Source organism: Panthera tigris, chromosome X, assembly GCF_018350195.1.
Source record: "Panthera tigris isolate Pti1 chromosome X, P.tigris_Pti1_mat1.1, whole genome shotgun sequence".
In the NCBI taxonomy this organism is placed as follows: domain Eukaryota; kingdom Metazoa; phylum Chordata; class Mammalia; order Carnivora; family Felidae; genus Panthera; species Panthera tigris.
The window spans coordinates 73,568,692-73,592,294 of NC_056677.1; the positions used below are offsets into that span (position 1 = coordinate 73,568,692).

Consider the following 23,603-nt stretch of genomic DNA (forward strand, 5'->3'; position numbering starts at 1 on the left):
ATTAGAGATAAGGCTTTAGGAGGTGCTTAGGTCATGAGAGTGGAGACCTCAAGAATGGGGTAAATGCCTTTATAAAAGATGCTTCAGTGAGCACTAGCCTCTTTAATCATACAAGGACACAAGGTGCTGTCTATGAACCAAGAGGTGAGCGCCTTGATAAGAATGTGTCCAAACTGGCACCTTGATGTTGGGTTTCTAGCCTGTGAAGTACATATCCTCCTGTGAAGTATATATGTGTCCAAATTGACACCTTGATGTTGGATTTCAAAACTGTGAAAAAAAAACTTGTTTAAGCCCTTCAAAAATAAATAAATAAATAAATAAATAAATAAATAACAAAAAAGTATCCTCTGAAAACAACTATGCTGGAACTAACGACTGAAAATTACCATGTAGAATTTTTGTATCTTACTGCATACTTTTTCACTAGTATGTCAAATATGAGTGCACCCTTATCTGTAACATGTTTATGAATTCACTGTATTTTGACTCTTAGGTTTACCCCCTGCAAAAAAAAAAAAAATAGCTACTCCTGAAGATTGTCAATAAACTATACAAAGAAAAACATAAAGTTGAAATTTTCACAAAAAATCCAACATTAAAATGACACCAGTGCTGTTATAGTCATCTTTTATAGAGCCTTTCTTTTCCATTATTCATGCTAATCAACAAGGAAAGTTAGAGAGAGGGAGAAATATTGGTGCTGTGGTATTTGCAGCAACCCTGGGATCAAAAAGTCTGATTAGAAAAGCCAAAGCAAGGCTTCTGACGATGTCTCAATACTGTGTCTAGTCTCAGGTATATTGGTCTGATTGTCTGAAGCCTTTAAACCTAGGAGATAGTAGAAGAAGTAAAGAAGATATCTTTATTTTAGTGTTGATGCCAAGTCCATCTGGAAGCACTGAAATATCTAGCAGAATTGGGTCCCAATAGCTAGTAATGGTTCTTATGAAACGCCTAGAAGGCAAAGGTCTCTATAAAATATAAAACTATTCATTAGTTGGAGGAGCACAAATGGATCTACTGCTGTAGACAAGGGACTAACTACTTGATAATTTTAGGGACATTGGATATCATGGATTGGACTCTTGCTTCTTCTGTAGCTCCAGTTCTTCAGCCTTTTGCACGGCTGCATCTACCAGCAGCTGGAAGCTGCTGAAGTCATTGTACTCTTCTGTTAACACAGGTTTGGAAGATGACATAAGCACAGGCTCATTAGTAGAAATCTTGACCTTTTTTTTTGGCTGGGCCTTTGGGGTGAGCTTCTGGCCTGTAGACAACTCTGGATCCAGCAGCTTCTCCTCCAATGGCTGGTCCATTACAGGGATGTTCAGGGGCAGCCTCTGCATCTTGTCTGGATCTCTGGGCCCTGACCTGGCCTGTATAGACGAATCTGTGTTCTGCTTATGGGTCATATCAGCAGACTTGCCTTTTTGGTGGTACATGGTGATCTGATAAGGGTCATCTCCATCCTGTTGAAGCATTTCTGGAAGAACACGTCTGCGGGCATTGATAAACCAGTTTGAGACCTGCAGGAAAGACAAATTAGTCTGCTCAGACAGCATTCGCTTCTCTGCTTCTGAAGGGTAGGCCTTAAACCGGTGTTCATACAGCCAGTCATGGAGAATCTTCACTGATTCAGTTGGCAAGTACCCTTTCCGCTTCCTCTTGCCCTCTAGTGAGGCAAGAACTTTATCTGTACCAGTGTCACTATTCAATGTGATTGAGGTGCCTTGAGCCAGGCTTTGCTTCTCTGTTGGGCTTTCTTCAGAGTCTTCCATGTTCATGAGTACTGTCTTCACTCTTTTGGGAATTAGGAATGGCTGAATTAGGATTAATGTGGGTTTGGGAGAACCAGTGAAGAAGGCATGGGCAGGTCTCTAAGGGGAAGTTTCACCTTTCACTTCCCAAGCAGATAAACAGTGCTCCTAACTGCTTTGAGCCAGTGGGCTTTGTGATGTCATATCCTTTCTGTCCTATGTCCTGACCATCCCCCCCCTTTCCTGCTTCGCCCTTTCCTTCTTTTTTTTTTCATAGATTCAAATTCATTTGTTTTTACCTCATAAGTTTAAAGCTTTCCAGACTTTTATTTCTTTGCTCCTATGACAAGTTTCTGTTAACTAATGAATTCTAATTCTACTGGTTACATCTGGCTTATGCATAGCTTCCTCATTTTCTTCCTTTTTGACTTCACTCTGATAACGTTCTTCCTTTTTTTCCTTATAATTGCATTATTGACTCATCTACATATATCAGAAACAACCTATTAAATATTAACTTTAATAAAAGGAGAGTGCAGGGTTCACTGGAAGATGGCGGCGTAGGAGGACGCGGGGCTCACAGCGCGCCCTGCCGATCACTTAGATTCCACCTACACCTGGCTAAAGAACCCAGAAAACCGCCAGAGGATTAGCAGAAGGGAGTCTCCGGAGTCAAGCGCAGACTAGAGGCCCACGGAAGAGGGTAGGAAGGGCGGCGAGGCGGTGCGCGCTCCACGGACTGGCAGGAGGGAGCCGGGGCGGAGGGGCGGCTCGCCGGCCAAGCAGAGCCCCCGAGTCTGGCTGGCAAAAGCGGAGGGGCCGGACAGACTGTGTTCCGACAGCAAGCGCGACTTAGCCTCTGGGAGGTCAGAAGTTAACAGCTCTGCTCAGAAAGCGGGAAGGCTGGAGGACAAAGGGAGGGAGAGCTGCTGAGCCCCCGGACGGCAGAGCTCAGCTTGGCGGGGAACAAAGGCGCCAGCGCCATCTCCCCCGCCCATCCCCCAGCCAAAATCCCAAAGGGAACCAGTTCCTGCCAGGGAACTTGCTCGCTCCCCGCAAACACCCAATTCTGTGCTTCTGCGGAGCCAAACCTCCGGCAGTGGATCTGACTCCCTCCCGCTGCCACAGGGCCCCTCCTGAAGTGGATCACCTAAGGAGAAGCGAGCTAAGCCTGCCCCTCCACCCCCCGTGCACCTTGCCTACCCACCCCAGCTAATACGCCAGATCCCCAGCAACACAAGCCTGGCAGTGTGCAAGTAGCCCAGACGGGACACGCCACCCCACAGTGAATCCCGCCCCTAGGAGAGGGGAAGAGAAGGCACACACCAGTCTGACTGTGGCCCCAGCAGTGGGCTGGGGGCAGACATCGGGTCGGACTGCGGCCCCGCCCACCAACTCCAGTTATACACCACAGCACAGGGGAAGTGCACTGCAGGTCCTCACCACTCCAGGGACTCTCCAAAATGACCAAACGGAAGAATTCCCCTCAGAAGAATCTCCAGGAAATAACAACAGCTAATGAACTGATCAAAAAGGATTTAAATAATATAACAGAAAGTGAATTTAGAATAATAGTCATAAAATTAATCGCTGGGCTTGAAAACAGTATACAGGACAGCAGAGAATCTCTTGCCACAAAGATCGAGGGACTAAGGAACAGTCACGAGGAGTTGAAAAACGCTTTAAACGAAATGCAAAACAAAATGGAAACCACGATGGCTCGGCTTGAAGAGGCAGAGGAGAGAATAGGTGAACTAGAAGATAAAGTTATGGAGAAAGAGGAAGCTGAAAGAAAGAGAGATAAAAAAATCCAGGAGTATGAGGGGAAAATTAGAGAACTAAGTGATACACTAAAAAAAAATAATATACGCATAATTGGTATCCCAGAGGAGGAAGAGAGAGGGAAGGGTGCTGAAGGGGTACTTGAACAAATTATAGCTGAGAACTTCCCTGAACTGTGGAAGGAAAAAGGCATTGAAATCCAAGAGGCACAGAGAACTCCGTTCAGACGTAACTTGAATCGAGCTTCTGCACGACATATCATAGTGAAACTGGCAAAATACAAGGATAAAGAGAAAATTCTGAAAGCAGCAAGGGATAAACGTGCCCTCACATATAAAGGGAGACCTATAAGACTCGGGTCTGATCTCTCCTTTGAAACTTGGCAGGCCAGAAAGGCTTGGCACGATATCTACAGTGTGCTAAACAGAAAAAATATGCAGCCGAGAATCCTTTATCCAGCAAGTCTGTCATTTAGAATAGAAGGAGAGATAAAGGTCTTCCCAAACAAACAAAAACTGAAGGAATTTGTCACCACTAAACCAGCCCTACAAGAGATCCTAAGGGGGATCCTGTGAGACAAAGTACCAGAGACATCACTACAAGCATAAAACATACAGACATCACAATGACTCTAAACCCATATCTTTCTATAATAACACTGAATGTAAATGGATTAAATGCGCCAACTAAAAGACATAGGGTATCAGAATGGATAAAAAAACAAGACCCATCTATTTGCTGTCTACAAGAGACTCATTTTAGATCTGAGGACACCTTTAGATTGAGAGTGAGGGGATGGAGAACTATTTATCATGCTCCTGGAAGCCAAAAGAAAGCTGGAGTAGCCATACTTATCTCAGACAAACTAGACTTTAAATTAAAGGCTGTAACAAGAGATGAAGAAGGGCATTATATAATAATCACAGGGTCTATCCACCAGGAAGAGCTAACTATTATAAATGTCTATGCGCCAAATACCCGAGCCCCCAGATATATAAAACAATTACTCATAAACATAAGCAACCTTATTGATAAGAATGTGGTCATTGGAGGGGACTTTAACACCCCACTTACAGAAATGGATAGATCATCTAGACACACAGTCAATAAAGAAACAAGGGCCCTGAATGATCCATTGGATCAGATGGACTTGACAGATATATTTAGAACTCTGCATCCCAAAGCAACAGAATATACTTTCTTCTCGAGTGCACATGGAACATTCTCCAAGATAGATCATATACTGGGTCACAAAACAGCCCTTCATAAGTTTACAAGAATTGAAATTATACCATGCATACTTTCAGACCACAATGCTATGAAGCTTGAAATCAACCACAGGAAAAAGTCTGGAAAACCTCCAAAAGCATGGAGGTTAAAGAACACCCTACTAACGAATGAGTGGGTCAACCAGGCAATTAGAGAAGAAATTAAAACATATATGGAAACAAACGAAAATGAAAATACAACAATCCAAACGCTTTGGGATGCAGCGAAGGCAGTCCTGAGAGGAAAATACATTGCAATCCAGGCCTATCTCAAGAAACAAGAAAAATCCCAAATACAAAATCTAACAGCACACCTAAAGGAAATAGAAGCAGAACAGCAAAGGTAGCCTAAACCCAGCAGAAGAAGAGAAATAATAAAGATCAGAGCAGAAATAAACAATATAGAATCTAAAAAAACTGTAGAGCAGATCAACGAAACCAAGAGTTGGTTTTTTGAAAAAATAAACAAAATTGACAAACCTCTAGCCAGGCTTCTCAAAAAGAAAAGGGAGATGACCCAAATAGATAAAATCATGAATGAAAATGGAATGATTACAACCAATCCCTCAGAGATACAAACAATTATCAGGGAATACTATGAAAAATTATATGCCAGCAAATTGGACAACCTGGAAGAAATGGACAAATTTCTAAACACCCACACTCTTCCAAAACTCAATCAGGAGGAAATAGAAAGCTTGAACAGACCCATAACCAGCGAAGAAATTGAATCGGTTATCAAAAATCTCCCAACAAATAAGAGTCCAGGACCAGATGGCTTCCCAGGGGAGTTCTACCAGACATTTAAAGCAGAGATAATACCTATCCTTCTCAAGCTATTCCAAGAAATAGAAAGGGAAGGAAAACTTCCAGACTCATTCTAGGAAGTCAGTATTACTTTGATTCCTAAACCAGACAGAGACCCAGTAAAAAAAGAGAACTACAGGCCAATATCCCTGATGAATATGGATGCAAAAATTCTTAATAAGATACTAGCAAATCGAATTCAACAGCATATAAAAAGAATTATTCACCATGATCAAGTGGGATTCATTCCTGGGATGCAGGGCTGATTCAACATTCGCAAATCGATCAACGTGATACATCACATTAACCAAAAAAAAGAGAAGAACCATATGATCCTGTCAATCGATGCAGAAAAGGCCTTTGACAAAATCCAGCACCCTTTCTTAATAAAAACCCTTGAGAAAGTCGGGATAGAAGGAACACACTTACACATCATAAAAGCCATTTATGAAAAGCCCACAGCTAACATCATCCTCAACGGGGAAAAACTGAGAGCTTTTTCCCTGAGATCAGGAACACGACAGGGATGCCCACTCTCACCGCTGTTGTTTAATATAGTGCTGGAAGTTCTAGCATCAGCAATCAGACAACAAAAGGAAATCAAAGGCATCCAAATTGGCAAAGATGAAGTCAAGCTTTCGCTTTTTGCAGATGACATGATATTATACGTGGAAAATCCGATAGACTCCACCAAAAGTCTGCTAGAACTGATACATGAATTCAACAAAGTTGCAAGATACAAAATCAATGTGCAGAAATCAGTTGCATTCTTATACACTAACAATGAAGCAACAGAAAGACAAATGAAGAAACTGATCCCATTCACAATTGCACCAAGAAGCATAAAATATCTAGGAATAAATCTAACCAAAGATGTAAAAGGTCTGTATGCTGAAAACTATAGAAAGCTTATGCAGGTAATTGAAGAAGATATAAAGAAATGGAAAGACATTCCCTGCTCATGGATTGGAAGAATAAATATTGTCAAAATATCAATACTACCCAAAGCTATCTACACATTCAATGCAATCCCAATCAAAATTGCACCAGCATTCTTCTCAAAACTAGAACAAGCAATCCTAAAATTCATATGGAACCACAAAAGGCCCCGAATAGCCAAAGTAATTTTGAAGAAGAAGACCAAAGCAGGAGGCATCACAATCCCAGACTTTAGCCTCTACTACAAAGCTGTCATCATCAAGACAGCATGGTATTGGCATAAAAACAGACACATAGACCAATGGAATAGAATAGAAACCCCAGAACTAGACCCACAAACGTATGGCCAACTCATCTTTGACAAAGCAGGAAAGAACATCCAATGGAAAAAAGACAGTCTCTTTAACAAATGGTGCTGGGAGAACTGGACAGCAACATGCAGAAGGCTGAAACTAGACCACTTTCTCACACCATTCACAAAAATAAACTCAAAATGGATAAAGGACCTGAATGTGAGACAGGAAACCATCAAAACCTTAGAGGAGAAAGCAGGAAAAGACCTCTCTGACCTCAGCCGTAGCAATCTCTTTCTCGGCACATCCCCAAAGGCAAGGGAATTAAAAGCAAAAGTGAATTACTGGGACCTTATGAAGATAAAAAGCTTCTGCACAGCAAAGGAAACAACCAACAAAACTAAAAGGCAACCAACGGAATGGGAAAAGATATTTGCAAATGACACATCGGACAAAGGGCTAGTATCCAAAATCTATAAAGAGCTCATCAAACTCCACACCAGAAAAACAAATAACCCAGTGAAGAAATGGGCAGAAAACATGAATAGACACTTCTCTAAAGAAGACATCCGGATGGCCAACAGGCACATGAAAAGATGTTCAACGTCGCTCCTTATCAGGGAAATACAAATCAAAACCACACTCAGATACCACCTCACGCCAGTCAGAGTGGCCAAAATGAAGAAATCAGGAGATTATAGATGCTGGAGAGGATGTGGAGAAACAGGAACCCTCTTGCACTGTTGGTGGGAATGCAAATTGGTGCAGCTGCTCTGGAAAGCAGTGTGGAGGTTCCTCAGAAAATTAAAAATAGACCTACCCTATGACCCAGCAATAGCACTGCTAGGAATTTATCCAAGGGATACAGGAGTACTGATGCATAGGGGCACCTGTACCCCAATGTTTATAGCGGCACTCTCAACAATAGCCAAATTATGGAAAGAGCCTAAATGTCCATCAACTGATGAATGGATAAAGAAATTGTGGTTTATATACACAATGGAATACTACGTGGCAATGAGAAAAAATGAAATATGGCCTTTTGTAGCAACATGGATGGAACTGGAGAGTGTGATGCTAAGTGAAATAAGCCATACAGAGAAAGACAGATACCATATGGTTTCACTCTTATGTGGATCCTGAGAAACATAACAGAAACCCATGGGGGAGGGGAAGGAAAAAAAAAAAAAAGAGGTTAGAGTGGGAGAGAGCCAAAGCATAAGAGACTCTTAAAAACTGAGAACAAACTGAGGGTTGATGGGGGGTGGGAGGGAGGGCAGGGTGGGAGGGAGGGCAGGGTGGGTGATGGGTATTGAGGAGGGCACCTTTTGGGATGAGCACTGGGTGTTGTATGGAAACCAATTTGACAGTAAATTTCATATATTAAAAAATAAAAAAATAAAATAAAATAAAATAAAATGAAATGAAATAAAAAAAAGGAGAGTGCAGGTAGTGTACCCTGACTCCTCCCTTCCATATTTAAAGCTAATTTAAGAGTAATTTTTAACTAGACAGTTACTTTTGAAACTTTGTCCCTTCAATTTTTCTTTATGGCCTTGAAAGGTTTAACTTTGACATGACTTCATTATGCCACGAGTATCTTTATGTCTGCACTTTGGGCTTTGACATCCAGTTGTGATCATTCTCTTTGAAGCTTCAGTCGCAATTCAGGGGTCTTCCAAAACCATGGAACAAGATAGGATTCAAGAAATAATGGTGATCACACACTTAGATTATTTAAATCTTTCTTGATAGTTTAAGCACCCAGCCATTAGCTTTGAACCAGATGACAATAATTTGTAAATTGTACATTTTAATTTCAGATAGCTGAAAACAAGTGTTCTTCAAGAATATGATGATCCATTTAGAAGACAATCATGGACTCTGACTTCTTACAGACAACGTATAGTATTACTGATTTCTAATTTCAGAGGGTTTTCAGAGGAAACTCCAGGTCTCCTTATTAAGCATCATATATTATCTATAGTTCCAATTTGGCAAGGACAATATCATTTTACCTTTAAGAGTTCTTATTTGGTGTCACTGGGCTGGACATAAGAATATTATCTACTGATCCTTTGGTTTTTGGTAAGCTTACCAGTGATTACTTTCATAGCTTAAAATTTATTGTAAAGGATATCTATTGAAATACACAATCAAATCTGATGGTAATTTTAGCAAAGTTCCCAATAACCAGAAAGTGCATGTGTTGGCTACAATTGAAGGTCTCCTTTGGGATATTCTGAGAATGCTACTACTTCCATTGGTCTTGTGGTCTCCTGGAATACAAAAGATAATGTTTTCTCTTCATAATGCAAACTCACTTCGCTTAGTTATTTCCCACCAATACATTCATGGCCCAGGCTCACTGAAACTACTCTTGTATGTCAGTATGATTTCTAGTAACTTATCCTTCGTCACTTGTAACTTCTAGATGCTCCTTGTATTTTTGAGATTTAGATCTCTGCTGATGTATTTTTGAGATTTAGATCTCTGCTGAAGTATTGACAGAACTGTATATATTTAGGGGCACCTAGGTGCATCAGTTGGTTAAGGGAAAGACTCTTGATTTTGCCTCAGGTCATGATCTCGTGGTTCATGAGTTTGAGCCCAGTGTCACACTCTGCTGTCATCTTCTTAGGATTCTCTTTCTTCCTTTCTCTCTCTGCCCCTCCCCAGCTTGCTCTCTCTCTCTCTCTCTCTCTCTCAAAATAAATAAACATTTAAAAAATTGTACATCTTTAATTCTAAATGGCATGGTCTAGGTTCCTGATTTTCAATCACTCCTTTATTAATCCCTTTTGAAAAGGAATATCATAGTGGTTCAAAATTATCACTAAAAAATTTGAAGATTTTTTTCCTTAATAACAGCTATAGGGACATAGAAAAATTTGGAAATTAGGTGAAAAATTGGAAGAATCCCTTTAGTGTTGATAAAAAATGGTTTTGTTTCATGATGTAACAATAGAAACACTGTATAGAACTCTTATTATCTTTCTTTAAAATTTTGAGGATGAAAAATATGAATTAAAAAGATGTTTAACACAGCAATGGATTCCTTCCATCCATTTCTTTAAAACTTCTAAGGAGTTCAAATTATCGAAATGGTTTCTATAAGATTTTTTCTTCCTTCATTGATTCTTATAACAAGCCGGAGGATATTATTGAAAATAGGGATATATGACTCTGAAAAGTGTCTTCTCATAATTGTTTAATGAATTAAGATGGTATTATGCTATAATATGCACCTTAATTTTCAAAATATATAAGGCATGAGAAGACTGAAGTCTTTTATACCTTGCTGCTCATTGTTTCTAGTAATCTACTTATAATTGAATATAAGCTTATGTATTCTATTTTCCAAATTATGTTAGTCTATCTGCAGAGTTAAAAAAAGAAAAGCTTATATTTTGACTTCCAAGAAATGAAGTAATGCAAAAACAATTTGAAAACAACAACCTAAAACTAAAACTAAACATTTCCTCAAACAAAACACAGTGACCTAAGAGAAATAAAAATTAATGCTATGGTAATGGAACTTTGCCAAATCTGAAAATAGAAAATGTTAAGTGCATAGAGTTTATCATAATGTAAAGTATCTGGATAATTTTGGCCAGATATTTTACACTTTGAAATGAATTGAAGAAACATTCAGAAAGCCATTTATAAACTTCCAAAATTTAAGGAGTGGTGGCAAGTTAGGAAGAAAAAATGTAGAAAGGTCTGGTAAATACAACAAATCCTTCCTTAACATAAGTCAAATTCATAAGGAGATAAAAATCACCAGTACCACAATTCATACCTACTAGTAAAAAAAATGGTTCTTTTAATTTCATGAGCAAGGCAAAGTTGTCAATTTTTACTATTGCAGCATTGCTTAGACAATGGAGCCAATGGAATTAACCAAAAAAATATAAATGTTATGTATATAAGAAAAGAGGGTAAAATAGTATGATGTATTGATAGCTTGATTTGCCATTTAGGAAATATTTAAAAATCAATTGAGAAATTATTATAAATAATAAGAGTTAGGTGATGTAGCCAATCACAAACAAATAAATGATAAGTTTTAACATATACCAATAATTATTATTTATAAAATATATTGGAGAAATAATCTAGCTCATAATCATGACAAGAGTAATGATATAAAATCCCTGTGCATAAAATTAGAAAGTATTATGCAGGGATCATACTGAAACAAGTATTAAATTCTATTTAAGAACATAAATGAAATTTTAATAAATGGCAAAACATTTGCTTTTTATATAGGGATTCTCAACATTTTAATTATGTCACTTTTCTTTAAATATTTCTTTGCAACTCTTTTCTATCAAAATCACAAGTACTGTCAACTTCCTTCTTTGTAAACTTTGTAAACTTCTCACTTTACAATACATGTTGGAAAATAGTTCTAAAATTAATCTGGAGGGATAAATGTATGATATACTATAATATTTTTTGGATAAAAACAAACTAATGTGGAAACATTTTTCATACTAGATAATATACTATATTTTAAAGTAGAAAGAAATTAAAACAGCATGACAAACAGGTAATCAAAAAACAGATAAATGAAGCAAACAAAATATGGCAACAGTCTTAAGGGCTTAATGGTACTGTGTAGTAGATAGGTATGGCTTTTCATATTATTGATGATAGATGCCTATTCATCCTGAAAATAATGAACGTTGCAAAGAATATACCACAAACTTTGGATACTTTCTGCTAGATATTGTTGTTTTAAATAAATTGAAGGAACACACAGGGAGCCATCCTTAAAGTCATTCTATTGGTAAAGTGGTATGGATAGAAAGTGTGGAGAATCCTGGCAAATTAATTTAGTGTACTTTAAACAAGAGGAATGAAGATGAGAGTGACCAAACCATAGAAGAAAGGATAAGTTTCAACAAGTGACTGTCCTGTGAAAAAAAGGAATAGTTTTGCTTTACCATTAACTATGAAGTTGGGTATTGGGATTTTATCTATTGCACATGCGTGGGCACATTCATGCACAATTGAGCAGAAAGCATCACAAGTGTAAAGATTGTTGAATGTAGTTATGTAAATATTTAGAATATTCTGTATGAAAAATCTCAACCTGAAGGCAAACAAAAACTTCCATAAGCATACACTTTTTTTTAATTTTTTAAAAGTTTATTTATTTTGCGAGAGAGAGAGAGAGAAAGAGAGAGAGAGAGAGAGAGAATGAACAAGCATGAAAGGGGCAGAGAGGCAGGGAGAGAGAAAATCCCAAGCAGGCTATGCTCTGTCAGTCCAGGCCTGATGTGGAGCGTGAACTCACAGTCTGTAAGCTTATGACCTGAGCTGAAATCAAGAGTTGGACACTTAACTGATTGAACCACCCAGGTACCCCAAGCATTCATTTTTTTATTAATGACAAAAGACAAAAAACATATATTGACAATATATATCGTAGTCAATGTTTTAGTATACTCATCATTTTCATGCCCCTTGAAATGAATAGGGAGTTGGTCACCTAATAGAAAAATTGATAAATAATATGAGCAATTTAATAAAGAATAAATATAAATGACCAATAAATATATTAAAAATTTTATTAGCTTTCATAATAATCAACAGTACACATATAAAAGAACATTTGGTAATGTTTTCTCCTATCAACTAATCAAAGACCAAGTAAATTATAAAAAGTACATTGTTTAGAGTCTGTATGTTGTAATAAGCATATTGATATATTTCTGGTAGTAGTATAAAAGGACAGAGCCTTCTTAGAGCTGTTTTTACAGGATGGATAAAAAAAAAAAAATAAGGTTTACTGTACTGTTTAACCCAGGAATGTTGCTTCAAGAAATTGAGCATAAGAAAATTATTTTATAAGATGATAGAGATTAAATATACAAAATAGTTTTTATAGAATTAAATATACTTGTGAAAAATTAAAAACATTATTTCCAACATAATGGGATTGATTAAACAAAATGGCATTTCCTTATGATTGAAAAGAATCTAGCAATTGTTTGATGGCATAGACATTCATTAACGTGGATGAGCTTAGAATGTGGAAAGAACAATGAAAAATAGTATGCAAATTATTAGTCATGTTTTGGAAAAAGTAAAGAAAGAGAAACAAAGCCAAATATATCTGTACATATAAAGATGTGGTATGCTTGTGTCTTCATGTGTGTGTGTGCTCTTGTGAGTATAGAAAAAAGAAAAAAAAATTAAATCCTCACTATTTTGAGAGATAAGAAGAATACACTCTTTATATAAAATAAACCTTTTTGAGAAATCTTCAAATATACTATCAGGGGTCAAAGAAAGAATTCACACACTTAAATGTTATATTCCCAAATAGCTATGAAAAGTGAAGCGTTACAGAGTATAAGAGCATGAAATCCCTTAGTCTCTCAATAGTTTATGTAGCATCAGGAAGAGGTGTGCACAGTGAGACTAAGAACTTTTTGAAACATTTTACTCCACTCAACAAAGATGAAAGGGGGCATGTACCTTACTGTGATTCTTGACTGACTGAGGAATCTTCAAGTGCATAATAAGAACATGCACATGTGGAGTAAAATTGCCTATTTCTCAACATTGTTCAAAAGTTAACTAGTGAAAGGGGACTAATAGCATTTATTTCCTAGGATTCTACTCTAGTCATCAGGGTAAAAAGAAAGCTCTGAAAAAACTACCCCTCCCAAATATTCAAAACAGTCTTGCCATTATTATCTGCTTTGAATATTTGGAATTAATTTTATTTTGCCATCTCTCCCTGTATACACAAACAATTGAATAAATTGGTAAAATCTGAATAAGGTCTGTATTTTAGTTTTTAGCATTATACAAAAGTCAGCATCCCCATTTTGATAATGTGCTATTAAAATAATAAGATTATTATCATACATTAAGATATTATCATTATGGAAAACTGAGTTAAAAGTACACAAGAACTCTACAATTTTACAAAATTCTTTGAGCATTAAATTTAAAAAATAAAGAAGAAGTGGGCTGTTTTCCAAAATAATTGTACCATTTTACATTTCCATCTGCAGTGTTTGATAGGTCTATTTGCTCTATATCCTTGCCACCATGTGGAGTGGTAAGTTTCTTTACTTTCATTATTTTATGGAGTATTAAGTGGTATTTTTAAAATATGTATTTACTTTCTGAGTGATTATATAAACAGATGTTGCCAAACAATTTGTGTAAAGATCCTAATAGTACATATTTTGGCTTTGGGAATCATAAGGCCTCTTGGGCATTACTCAACTCTGTAGTGCAAAAATAGTCATCATTAATAACTACACAAATGAGAGTTGCTATGTGCCAAAATAACCTTATTTATAAAAATAAGCTGTATTTGGCTCAAGAGCCATAGTTCATTGTCCTTAGAAGTAAAGCATTGTTTCTTCTCCTTTGTTACCATCTAATTATTTTTTAAATGTTTCTGTTCAAATATTTCATATACTCAAAAATATGTCTGTGTTATTGAGTTGTTAATGTTTTTATTTAATTGGATGAAAGTAGTTTAGCAAATATTAGATGTGCAAATCATTTGTTAAATATATTTTCAAAAAATGTTTTACTCTATCCATTTTTATGTTGTATTTATATAACATTGTCCTTTGAATTGTAAAAGTGTTCAATCTTTATGAAACCTAATTTGTTGATTTGTTTTTATGCATTTCATACTTTATGTGTGTAAACTTTTTGCCTAAAAAAAGAAAAAAAAAGAAGCTTTTGCCTAGGGTTAAAATTGTAGGTAGGAATTTAAGTCCATTTGTCATTTAGAGTTATATTTTATTTTGGTGCATGATACACAGTATTGTTGAAGTTCTTCTTTTTTTTAATTTTTTTTTAATGTTTATTTATTGTGGAGAGAAAGAGACACAGCACGAACTGGGGAGGGGCAGAGAGGGAGAGGGAGGGAGAGAGAGAGAGAGAGAGAGAATCTAAAATAGGTTCCAGGCTCTGAGCTGTCAGCACAGAGCCCAACACGGGGCTCGAACTCACAAACTGTGAGATCGTGACCTGAGCCTAAGTCGGCGCTCAACCAACTGAGCCACCAGGCTCTCCTCCTCCTCTTCTTCTTCTTCTTCTTCTTCTTCTTCTTCTTCTTCTTCTTCTTCTTCTTCTTTTTAATGTTTATTTATTTCTGAGGCAGAGAGAGATAGAGAGCATGAGTGGGGGAGGGTCAGAGAGAGAGGGAGACACAGAATCAGAAGCAGGCTCCAGGCTCTGAGCTGTCAGCACAGAGCCTGACATGGGGCTCGAACTCACAGACCGTGAGATCATGACCTGAGCTGAAGTCAGACGCTTAACCGACTGAGCCACCCAGGTGCCCCCTTCTTCTTTTTTTTTTAATGCACCTATTCAATTGTTACAATATGTTTTGTTGAAAAGGTATCCTTTCGTCATTGAGTTTTCTTGGTGACTATGTTGAAAATCTATTGAATTATATGTATGAATATACTTTTGGACCCTATTGTATTCGATTTAACTATTTTTCTTTTTAAACCAATTCCACATGCTATTGATAACTGTAAAGGAATTTCATATTTAGTATTCTTGCAACGTTAATTATTCAAATGTATTACATTTATATTTTATAATGACACATCATGGTTACCAAAATCCCACAGTTTACATTATGGTTCCCTCTTGGTGTTATACATTCTATACATTTGGGAAATGTAAAATGATCTGTATTTATCATTATTGTATCATACATAGTATTTTCATGGCTCTAAAATAGTTCAATCTTGGTGTTATATATTCTATTGGTTTTGAAATGAATAATGATATATATCCAATAGTATAGTATCATACAAAATAGTTTCACTGTCCTATAAAATTCCCTGTGCTTCATCTGTTTATTGCTCCCTCCCACAAAATCCCCAGAAAGAACTGATATTAATGGCTCCATAGTTTTGCCTTTTTCCAGAATGCCTTGTTTGTAATCATAAAGTATATAGCCCTTTTAGATTGCCCTCTTTCATTTAGTAATATGCATTTAAGTTTCTCCCCCATGATTTTTGTGGGTTGATAGGCTTTTCTTTGTAGTGCTGAATAATATTCCATTGTATGGGTCTATGATAGTTCATTTAAACATCCAGTTATTTACAGAATATTTTGGTTGTTTTAAAGTTTTACCAATTTTGATAAAGCTTCTACAAAAACAATGTACCGGTATTCATGTGGACATATGTTTTATTTCTTTGGGGTTTTTTTTTTGTTTTTTTACTATAAATTATTGTCAAATTGGTTTCCATACAACACCCCGTACTCATCCCAACAAGTGCCCTCCTCAATATCCATCACCCATTTTCCCCTCTCCCCAAACCCCATCAACCCTCAGTTTGTTCTCTGTATTCAAGAGTCTCTTATGGTTTGCCTCCCTCCCTCTCTGTTGTAACTTTTTTTTCCACTTCCCCTCCCCCATGGTCTTCTGTTAAGTTTCTCAAGATACACATATGAGTGAAAATATATGGTATCTGTCTTTCTCTGACTTATGTCACTTAGCATAATACCCTCCAGTTCCATCCACATTGCTGCAAATGGACAGATTTCATTCTTTCTCACTGCCAAGTAGTATTCCATTGTATATATAAACCACATCTTCTTTATCCATTCATCAGTTGACAGACATTAGGCTTTTTCCATAATTTGGATATTGTTGAAAGTGCTGCTATAAACATTGGGGTGTATGTGTCCCTATGCATTAGCATAGTAGTAATGTTATTGCTGACCCATAGGGTAATTCTATTTTTTTTAATTTTTTGAGGAACACCCACACTGTTTTCCAGAGTGGCTGCACCATTTTACATTCCCACCAACAGTACAAGAAGGTGTCCATTTCTCCACATCCTCGCCAGCATCTATAGTCTCCTGATTTGTTCATTTAGCCACTCTGACCGGCGTGAGGTGGTATCTCATTGTGGCTTTGATTTGTATTTCCCTGATAATGAGTGGCATTGAGCATATTTTCATGTGTCTGTTGTCCAACTGGATGTCTTTGGAAAAGTGTCTATTTATGACTTCTGCCCATTTCTTCACTGGATTATTTGTTTTTTGGGTGTGGAGTTTGGTGAGTTCTTTGTAGATTTTGGGTACTAGCCTTTTATGCGATATGTCATTTGCAAATATCTTTTCCCATTCTGTCGGTTGCCTTTTAGTTTTGTTGATTGTTTCTTTGCAGTGCAGAAGATTTTTATCTTGATGAGGTCCCAATAGTTAATTTTTGCTTTTAATTCCCGTGCCTTTGGAGATGTGCTGAGAAAGAAATTGCTGTGGCTGAGGTCAATGAGGTTGTTGCCTGCTTTCTCCTCTAGGGATTTGATGGTTCCCTGTCTCACATTCAGGTCTTTCATCCATTTTGAGTTTATTTTTGTGAATGGTGTAAGAAAGTGGTCTAGTTTCATTCTTCTGCATATTGCTGTCCAACTCTCTCAGCACCATTTGTTAGTCTTTTTTCCATTGGATGCTCTTTCCTCCTTTGTTAAATATTACTTGGCCACAGATTTGTGGGTCCAATTCTTGGTTCTCTATTCTTTCCACTGGTTTCTTTGTCTGTTTTTGTGCCAAAACCATGCAGTCTTGATGATTACAGCTTTGTAGTAGAGGCTAAAGTCTGGTATTGTGATGCCTCCCGCTTTGGTTTTCTTCTTCAATATTACTTTGGCTATTCAGGGTCTTTTGTGGTTCCATACAAACTTAAGGATTGTTCGTTCTAGATTTGAGAAGAATGCTGGTGCAATTTTGATTGGGATTGCATTGAATGTGTGGACTGATTTGGGTAGTATTGACATTTTAACAATATTTATTCTTCCAATCCATGAGCATGGAATGTTTTTCGATTTATTTGTGTCTTCTTCAATTTCCTTCAAGATTTCTAGTTTTCAGCATGCAGATATATTACATCTTTGTTTAGGTTTATTCCTATATATTTTATTATTTTTCGTGCAATTGTAAATGGAATCAGTTTCTTTAATTCTCTTTCTGTTACTTAATTATTGGTGTATAAAAATGCAACCAATTTCTGTACATTGATTTTGTACCTTGCCACTTTGCTGAATTCATGTATCAGTTCTAGGAGACTTTTGGTGGAATCTGTTGGGTTTTCCATATAAAGTATCATATTGTCTGCAAAAAGTGAAACTTTGGATTCTCTTTGTCTATTTTGATGTTTTTTATTTCATTTTGTTGTCTGATTGCTAATGCTAGGACTTCTAACACTATGTTAAACAACAGTGGTGAGAGTGGACATCCCTGTCATGTTCCTGATCTCAGGAGAAAGCTCTGTTTTTCCCCATTGAGTATGATATTGGCTGTGGGCTTTTCATAAATGGTTTTTATGATGTTGAAGTATGTTCCTTCTATCCTGACTTTCTTGAGGGTTTTTATTAAGAAAGGATGCTGTATTTCTTCAAATGCTTTTTCTGCATCTATGTACAGGATCATATGGTTCTTACCTTTCTTTTATTAATGTAATGTATCACATTTATTGATTTATGAATGTTGAACCAGCCCTCCTGCCCAGGAATGAATCCCACTTGATCATGGTGGATAAATCTTTTTATATGCTGTTGAATTCTATTTGTTAGTATCTTGTTGAGAATTTTTGCATCCATATTCATTAGGCATATTGGCCTGTAGTTTTCTTTTTTTGCTGGGTCTCTGTCTGGTTTGGGAATCAAAGTAATGCTGGCCTCATAGAATAAGTCTGGAAGTTTTCCTTCCCTTTCTATTTTTTTTGAACAGCTGGAGAAGGATAGGTATTATCTCTGCTTTAAATGTCTGGTATAATTTCCCAGGGAAGCCATCTGGTCCTGGACTCTTATTTGTTGGGAGATTTTTGATAACTGATTCAATTTCTTTGCCACTTATGGGTCTGTTCAAGTTTTCTATTTCTTCCTGTTTCAGTATTGGTAGTGTGTGGGTGCTTAGGAATTTGTCCATTTCTTCCAGGTTGTCCACTATGTTGGCATATACTTTTTCATAGTATTCCCAAATAATTTCTTATATTTCTGAGTGATTGGTTATAATAAATCCATATGGATTCATGATCTTATCTTTTGGGTCCTCTCCATTTTCTTTTTGAGAAGCCTGGCTAGAGGTTTATCAATTTTGTTGAGTTTTTCAAAAAACCAACTCTTGGTTTCATTGATCTGCTCTACTGTTTTTTTGTTTGTTTGTTTGTTTTTATATTGTTTATTTCTGTTCTGATCTTTATTATTTATCTTCTTCTGCTGGGTTTGGTGTGTCTTTGCTTTTCTGCTTCCAATTCCTTTAGGTGTGCTGTTAGATTTTGTATTAAGGATTTTTCTTGTGTTTTTTTTGTTTTTTTTTTGTTTTTTGTTTTTTTTTTTTTTTGAGATAGGCCTGGGTTGCAATGTATTTTCCTCTTAGGACTGCCTTTGCTGCATCCCAAAAGGCTTGAATTATTATGTTTTCATTTTCATTTATTTCCATATATTTTTAAATTTCTTCTCTAATTGCCTGGTTGACCCATTCATTCTTTAGTAGGATGTTCTTTAACTTCCATGCTTTTGGAGGGTTTCCAGACTTTTGCCTGTGGTTGATTCCAAGTTTCATAATATTGTGATCTAAAAGTGTGCATGGTAGGATCTCAATTCTTTTATAGTTATTGAGGGATGTTTTGTGACCCAGTATGTGATCTATCTGGGAGAATTTTCCATTGACACTCTAGAAGAAAATATATTCTGCTGCTTTAGGATGTAGAGTTCTAAATATCTGTGAAATCCATCTGGTCCAGTGTGTCATTCAGGGCCATTGTTTCTTTAGTTATTTTCTGTCTAGATTATCTGTCCATTGTTGTAAGTGGAGCATTAAAGTCCCCTGCAATTACCATAATCTTACCAATAAGATTGTTTATGTTTGTGATTAATTATTTTATATATTTGGGTCTGCAGAATTTGGTGCATAGAAGTTTATAATTGTTAGCTCTTCCTAATGGATAGACCCTGTAATTATTATATAAAGCCCTTCTTCATCTCTTGTTGCAGCTTTGAGTTTAAAGTCTAGTTTGTCTGATATTAGTATGGCTACTCTGGCTTTCTTTTTACTTCCAGTAGTATGATAGATGGTTCTCCATCTCCTCACTTTCAATCTGAAGGTGTTCTCAGGTCTAAAATGGGTCTCCTGTAGACATCAAATAGATAGATCTTGTTTTTTTAATCCATTCTGATACCCTGGGTCTTTTGATTGGAGCATTTAGTCCATTTACATTCAGTGTTATTATTGAAAGATATGGGTTTTATAGTCATTGTGTTCTGTAAGTTTCATAGTTGTAGTGATGTCTCTGGTACTTTGTGGTCCTTGCAACATTTCACTCTCAGAGTCCCCCTTATGATCTCTTGTAGGGCTGGTTTAGTGGTGATGAATTCCTTCAGTTTTTGTTTGGGAAAACCTTTATCTCTCCTTCTATTCTTAATGACAGGCTTGCTGGATAAAGGATTCTTGGCTGCATATTGTTCCTGTTCATCACATTGAAGATTTTCTGCCATTCTTTTCTGGCCTGCCAAGTTTCAGTAGATAGGTCTGCTACTACTCTTATGGGTCTACGTTTGTAAGTTATAGCCTGTTTGTCACTAGCTGCTTTCAGAATTTTCTCTTTATCCTCGTATTTTGCCAGTTTCACTATGATATGTCATGCAGAAGATGGATTCAAGTTGCATCTGAAGGGAGTTCTCTGTGCCTCTTGGATTTCAATGTCTGTGTCCTTCCCCAGATTGGGGAAACTCTCAGATATGATTTGTTAATGTACACCTTCAGCCCTTTTCTCTCTTTCTCCTTCTTCTGAAATTTCTAGGATATGGATAGTGTTCTGTTTGTTTAAATCACTAAATTTTCTAATTCTCCCCTCATGATCCTGTATTTTTTTACCTCTCTTTTTCTCAGCTTCCACTTTTTCCATAATTTTATCTTCTAATGCACCTCTTCTCCCCTCTGCTTTTGCAATCCACTCTGTGGTCATCTCCATTTTATTTTGTACCTCATTTATAGCATTTTTAAATTCATCATGTATATTTTTCAGTTCCTTGATCTCTGTAGCAATAGATTCTCTGTTGTCTTCTATGCTTGTTTCAAGCCCAGCCATTAACCTTATGACTATTATTGTAAATTCTTGTTTGATTATATTGCTTATGTCTGTTTTGATCTATTCTTTAGCTGTCACTTCTTCCTGGAATTTCTTTTGAGGAGAATTCTTCCTTTTCATCATTTTGGCTAGTTTTCTGTCCCTTATGAGTTTTAAAAGTTTGTTATGTGCTCTGCACCTGTGCGCACTATTATATTAAAGGGGAAGTCATACACTTTCCGGGGCCTTGCCCTTCAGGAAGTGTTTTTTTGGAAAGTGTTATTGGCTCTCTGTTGTTGGGACTTTGGTTATTTTATTTCCCTACTCACAGTGATATTTTGGGCCCTCCACCAGGTGTGCTTTGATTTGTTCCTTGAGTTAGCCCTGGAAAGTAAAACAAACAGGAAACAAAAACATGCAAACATACAAATAAAAGAAATAAAGAACCCACCAAAACCAAACCAAACCAAACCAAATGTAATCCAAAAGCAAAAAAAAAAAAAAAAAAAAAAAAAAACAGAAACACCAGCTACATGTAAAGAACAGGGTGGTGGTGGTGCTGATGAAAGAGCCCATACAAAAAGATAAATGACAGGGGCAAGGGAAAATAAAAAAATAAATATTGACCAGGCAGAGAGACTATACGGCTTAATCCAGAGAGAAAGGAAAATAAAAAGGAGGTGGGGGAAAAATGAAGATAAAGTTTCCCCAACAGGGAAACTATATAGCTTGATTATTCCAAGAGAGAGAAAGTAAAGGGAAGAAGGAGGTGTAGAACATGTATCAAAGGAATGGATGAAATATGTATGCTTTAATAAACCAACAACCAGAGTAACCAGACTAGAGGAAGGAAAGATAAGAAGGAGAAAAAGAACTAAGAATATATCTAAATAACAAGAATTGTCCTAGAATTAATCCAGGCAAGGCAGCAGCACTGGTCTGGAGGAGGGGGCCATCTGGTTCCTCAGCATCTATCCCGCTCCAGTAGATAAGCAGTTACCTGGCACGGAGGTGCATGGTTTGGTGTCGGCTGGTCCCACCTCCATTGTGGGCCCCCCTAGGTCCAACTCCTGAGGCCACGCCTTGGTGGTGGTGGGAGAAAAATGGCAACCCCGAGTCTCTTCTCCACAGACAGGTGTCTCAAATCACTCTGTTTGAGGTGTCTTCACTAAACTGCAGGTGTAGTTGTGGTGGTCTGTCTCGCTCTGTCAACTCCCATGCCCTGACGCTTGGCTGGGATTTAAACTCCTGCTCCATGCCCCCTGGCATTAGGGAAGCACCTCTCTATGCTGCCCGATATGTGGTCCTGGCTGGTTTTGTCCTATGTTGCAGCACTTCAGGGAGGTGACCAGTTCTCCTACTGTGGACTATGTTCCTGACTTACCACCGAACCCAGGGGTGGCTCCCCTCCTCTCCAGGTGCACGAATAGGACAGCCGGCCCCTGTATGAAGAAAGCCCCACAGTTAGGGATGGAATCCCTCTCCATCCCAGTCAGAGGTTTTTCTCTTGTCCAGATACAGACCTACGCTTTCCCAGCCACTCTTTCTCTTCCCTTTGTCTCTCCCCAAAAGGGGTCCCTCCCCTCCGTGCCCACACGGTCTATTTTATCTCCCTGAGTCCCCAATCACCGACCTATGAACCATCAGGTTGTCCCAGTGTCTCCCTCATAGACTCAGTCTCTTTTCCTCCCAGACTCTTGAGGTTCAAAGTCCTTTGGTTTCAGCGCTTCTTTGTTTGAGAGACACAGGAAGTATGGATTCCCCTACTTCTTTGCCATGTTGGCTCCTCCTCCACCACTTTTGAGCATTTTGGAGCAGTGCATGAATAGGGGGATGCCCTGAAAATGCCCAAGGGATATCCTATCCAAAAAGGTGGGTAGAAATGGAGAAGGGAAAGTGAAAAAAACTATTGTGTTAATAGCTTTCTCATTGATCTAAACATTATGAGATGCCATGGAAAGTGAATTATGAGTAAGGAGAGAATTGGAACATACCAAAGAAGAATGCTTATAGATTGTGGCATGTGTCAAAGCAGGGATGTATGGGCATGAACTGCCTCACGTTGAAGTGACAACTATTGTATCTCAGAAGTTGGGTCCCTGAGGCATAAGATCCCTAGAGTGATGAATCTTCTCATGAGGAGGATTTTATAATACAGGAGGAAAATTGTTTTCAGGCATAACCTTTTTTTTTCAATATATGAAATTTATTGTCAAATTGGTTTCCATACAACAACCCGCGATCATCCCAAAAGGTGCCCTCCTCAATACCCATCACACACACGCCCCTCCCTCCCACCCCCCATCAACCCTCAGTTTGTTCTCAGTTTTTAAGAGTCTCTCATGCTTTGGCTCTCTCCCACTCTAATCTCTTTTTTTTTTTCCTTCCCCTTCCCCATGAGTTTCTGTTAAGTTTCTCAGGATCCACATAAGAGTGAAAACATATGGTATCTGTCTTTCTCTGTATGGCTTATTTCACTTAGCATCACACTCTCCAGTTCCATCCACGTTGCTACAAAGGGCCATATTTCGTTCTTTCTCATTGCCATGTAGTACTCCATTGTGTATATAAACCACAATTTCTGTATCCATTCATCAGTTGATGGACATTTAGGCTCTTTCCATAATTTGGCTATTGTTGAGAGTGCTGCTATAAACATTGGGGTACAAGT

General features: G+C 37.5%; 1 protein-coding gene across 1 annotated transcript; it reads right to left on the reverse strand.

The window, feature by feature from the left end:
* Positions 1 to 613: 613 nt before the first annotated feature.
* Positions 614 to 1,936, reverse strand: TGIF2LX (TGFB induced factor homeobox 2 like X-linked). Its single transcript, XM_007085587.2, has one exon. The coding sequence runs from the start codon at positions 1,785 to 1,787 to the stop codon at positions 1,074 to 1,076; it is 714 nt and encodes a 237-aa protein (XP_007085649.1). The 5' UTR covers positions 1,788 to 1,936; the 3' UTR covers positions 614 to 1,073.
* Between the last annotated feature and the right edge of the window lie 21,667 nt (positions 1,937 to 23,603).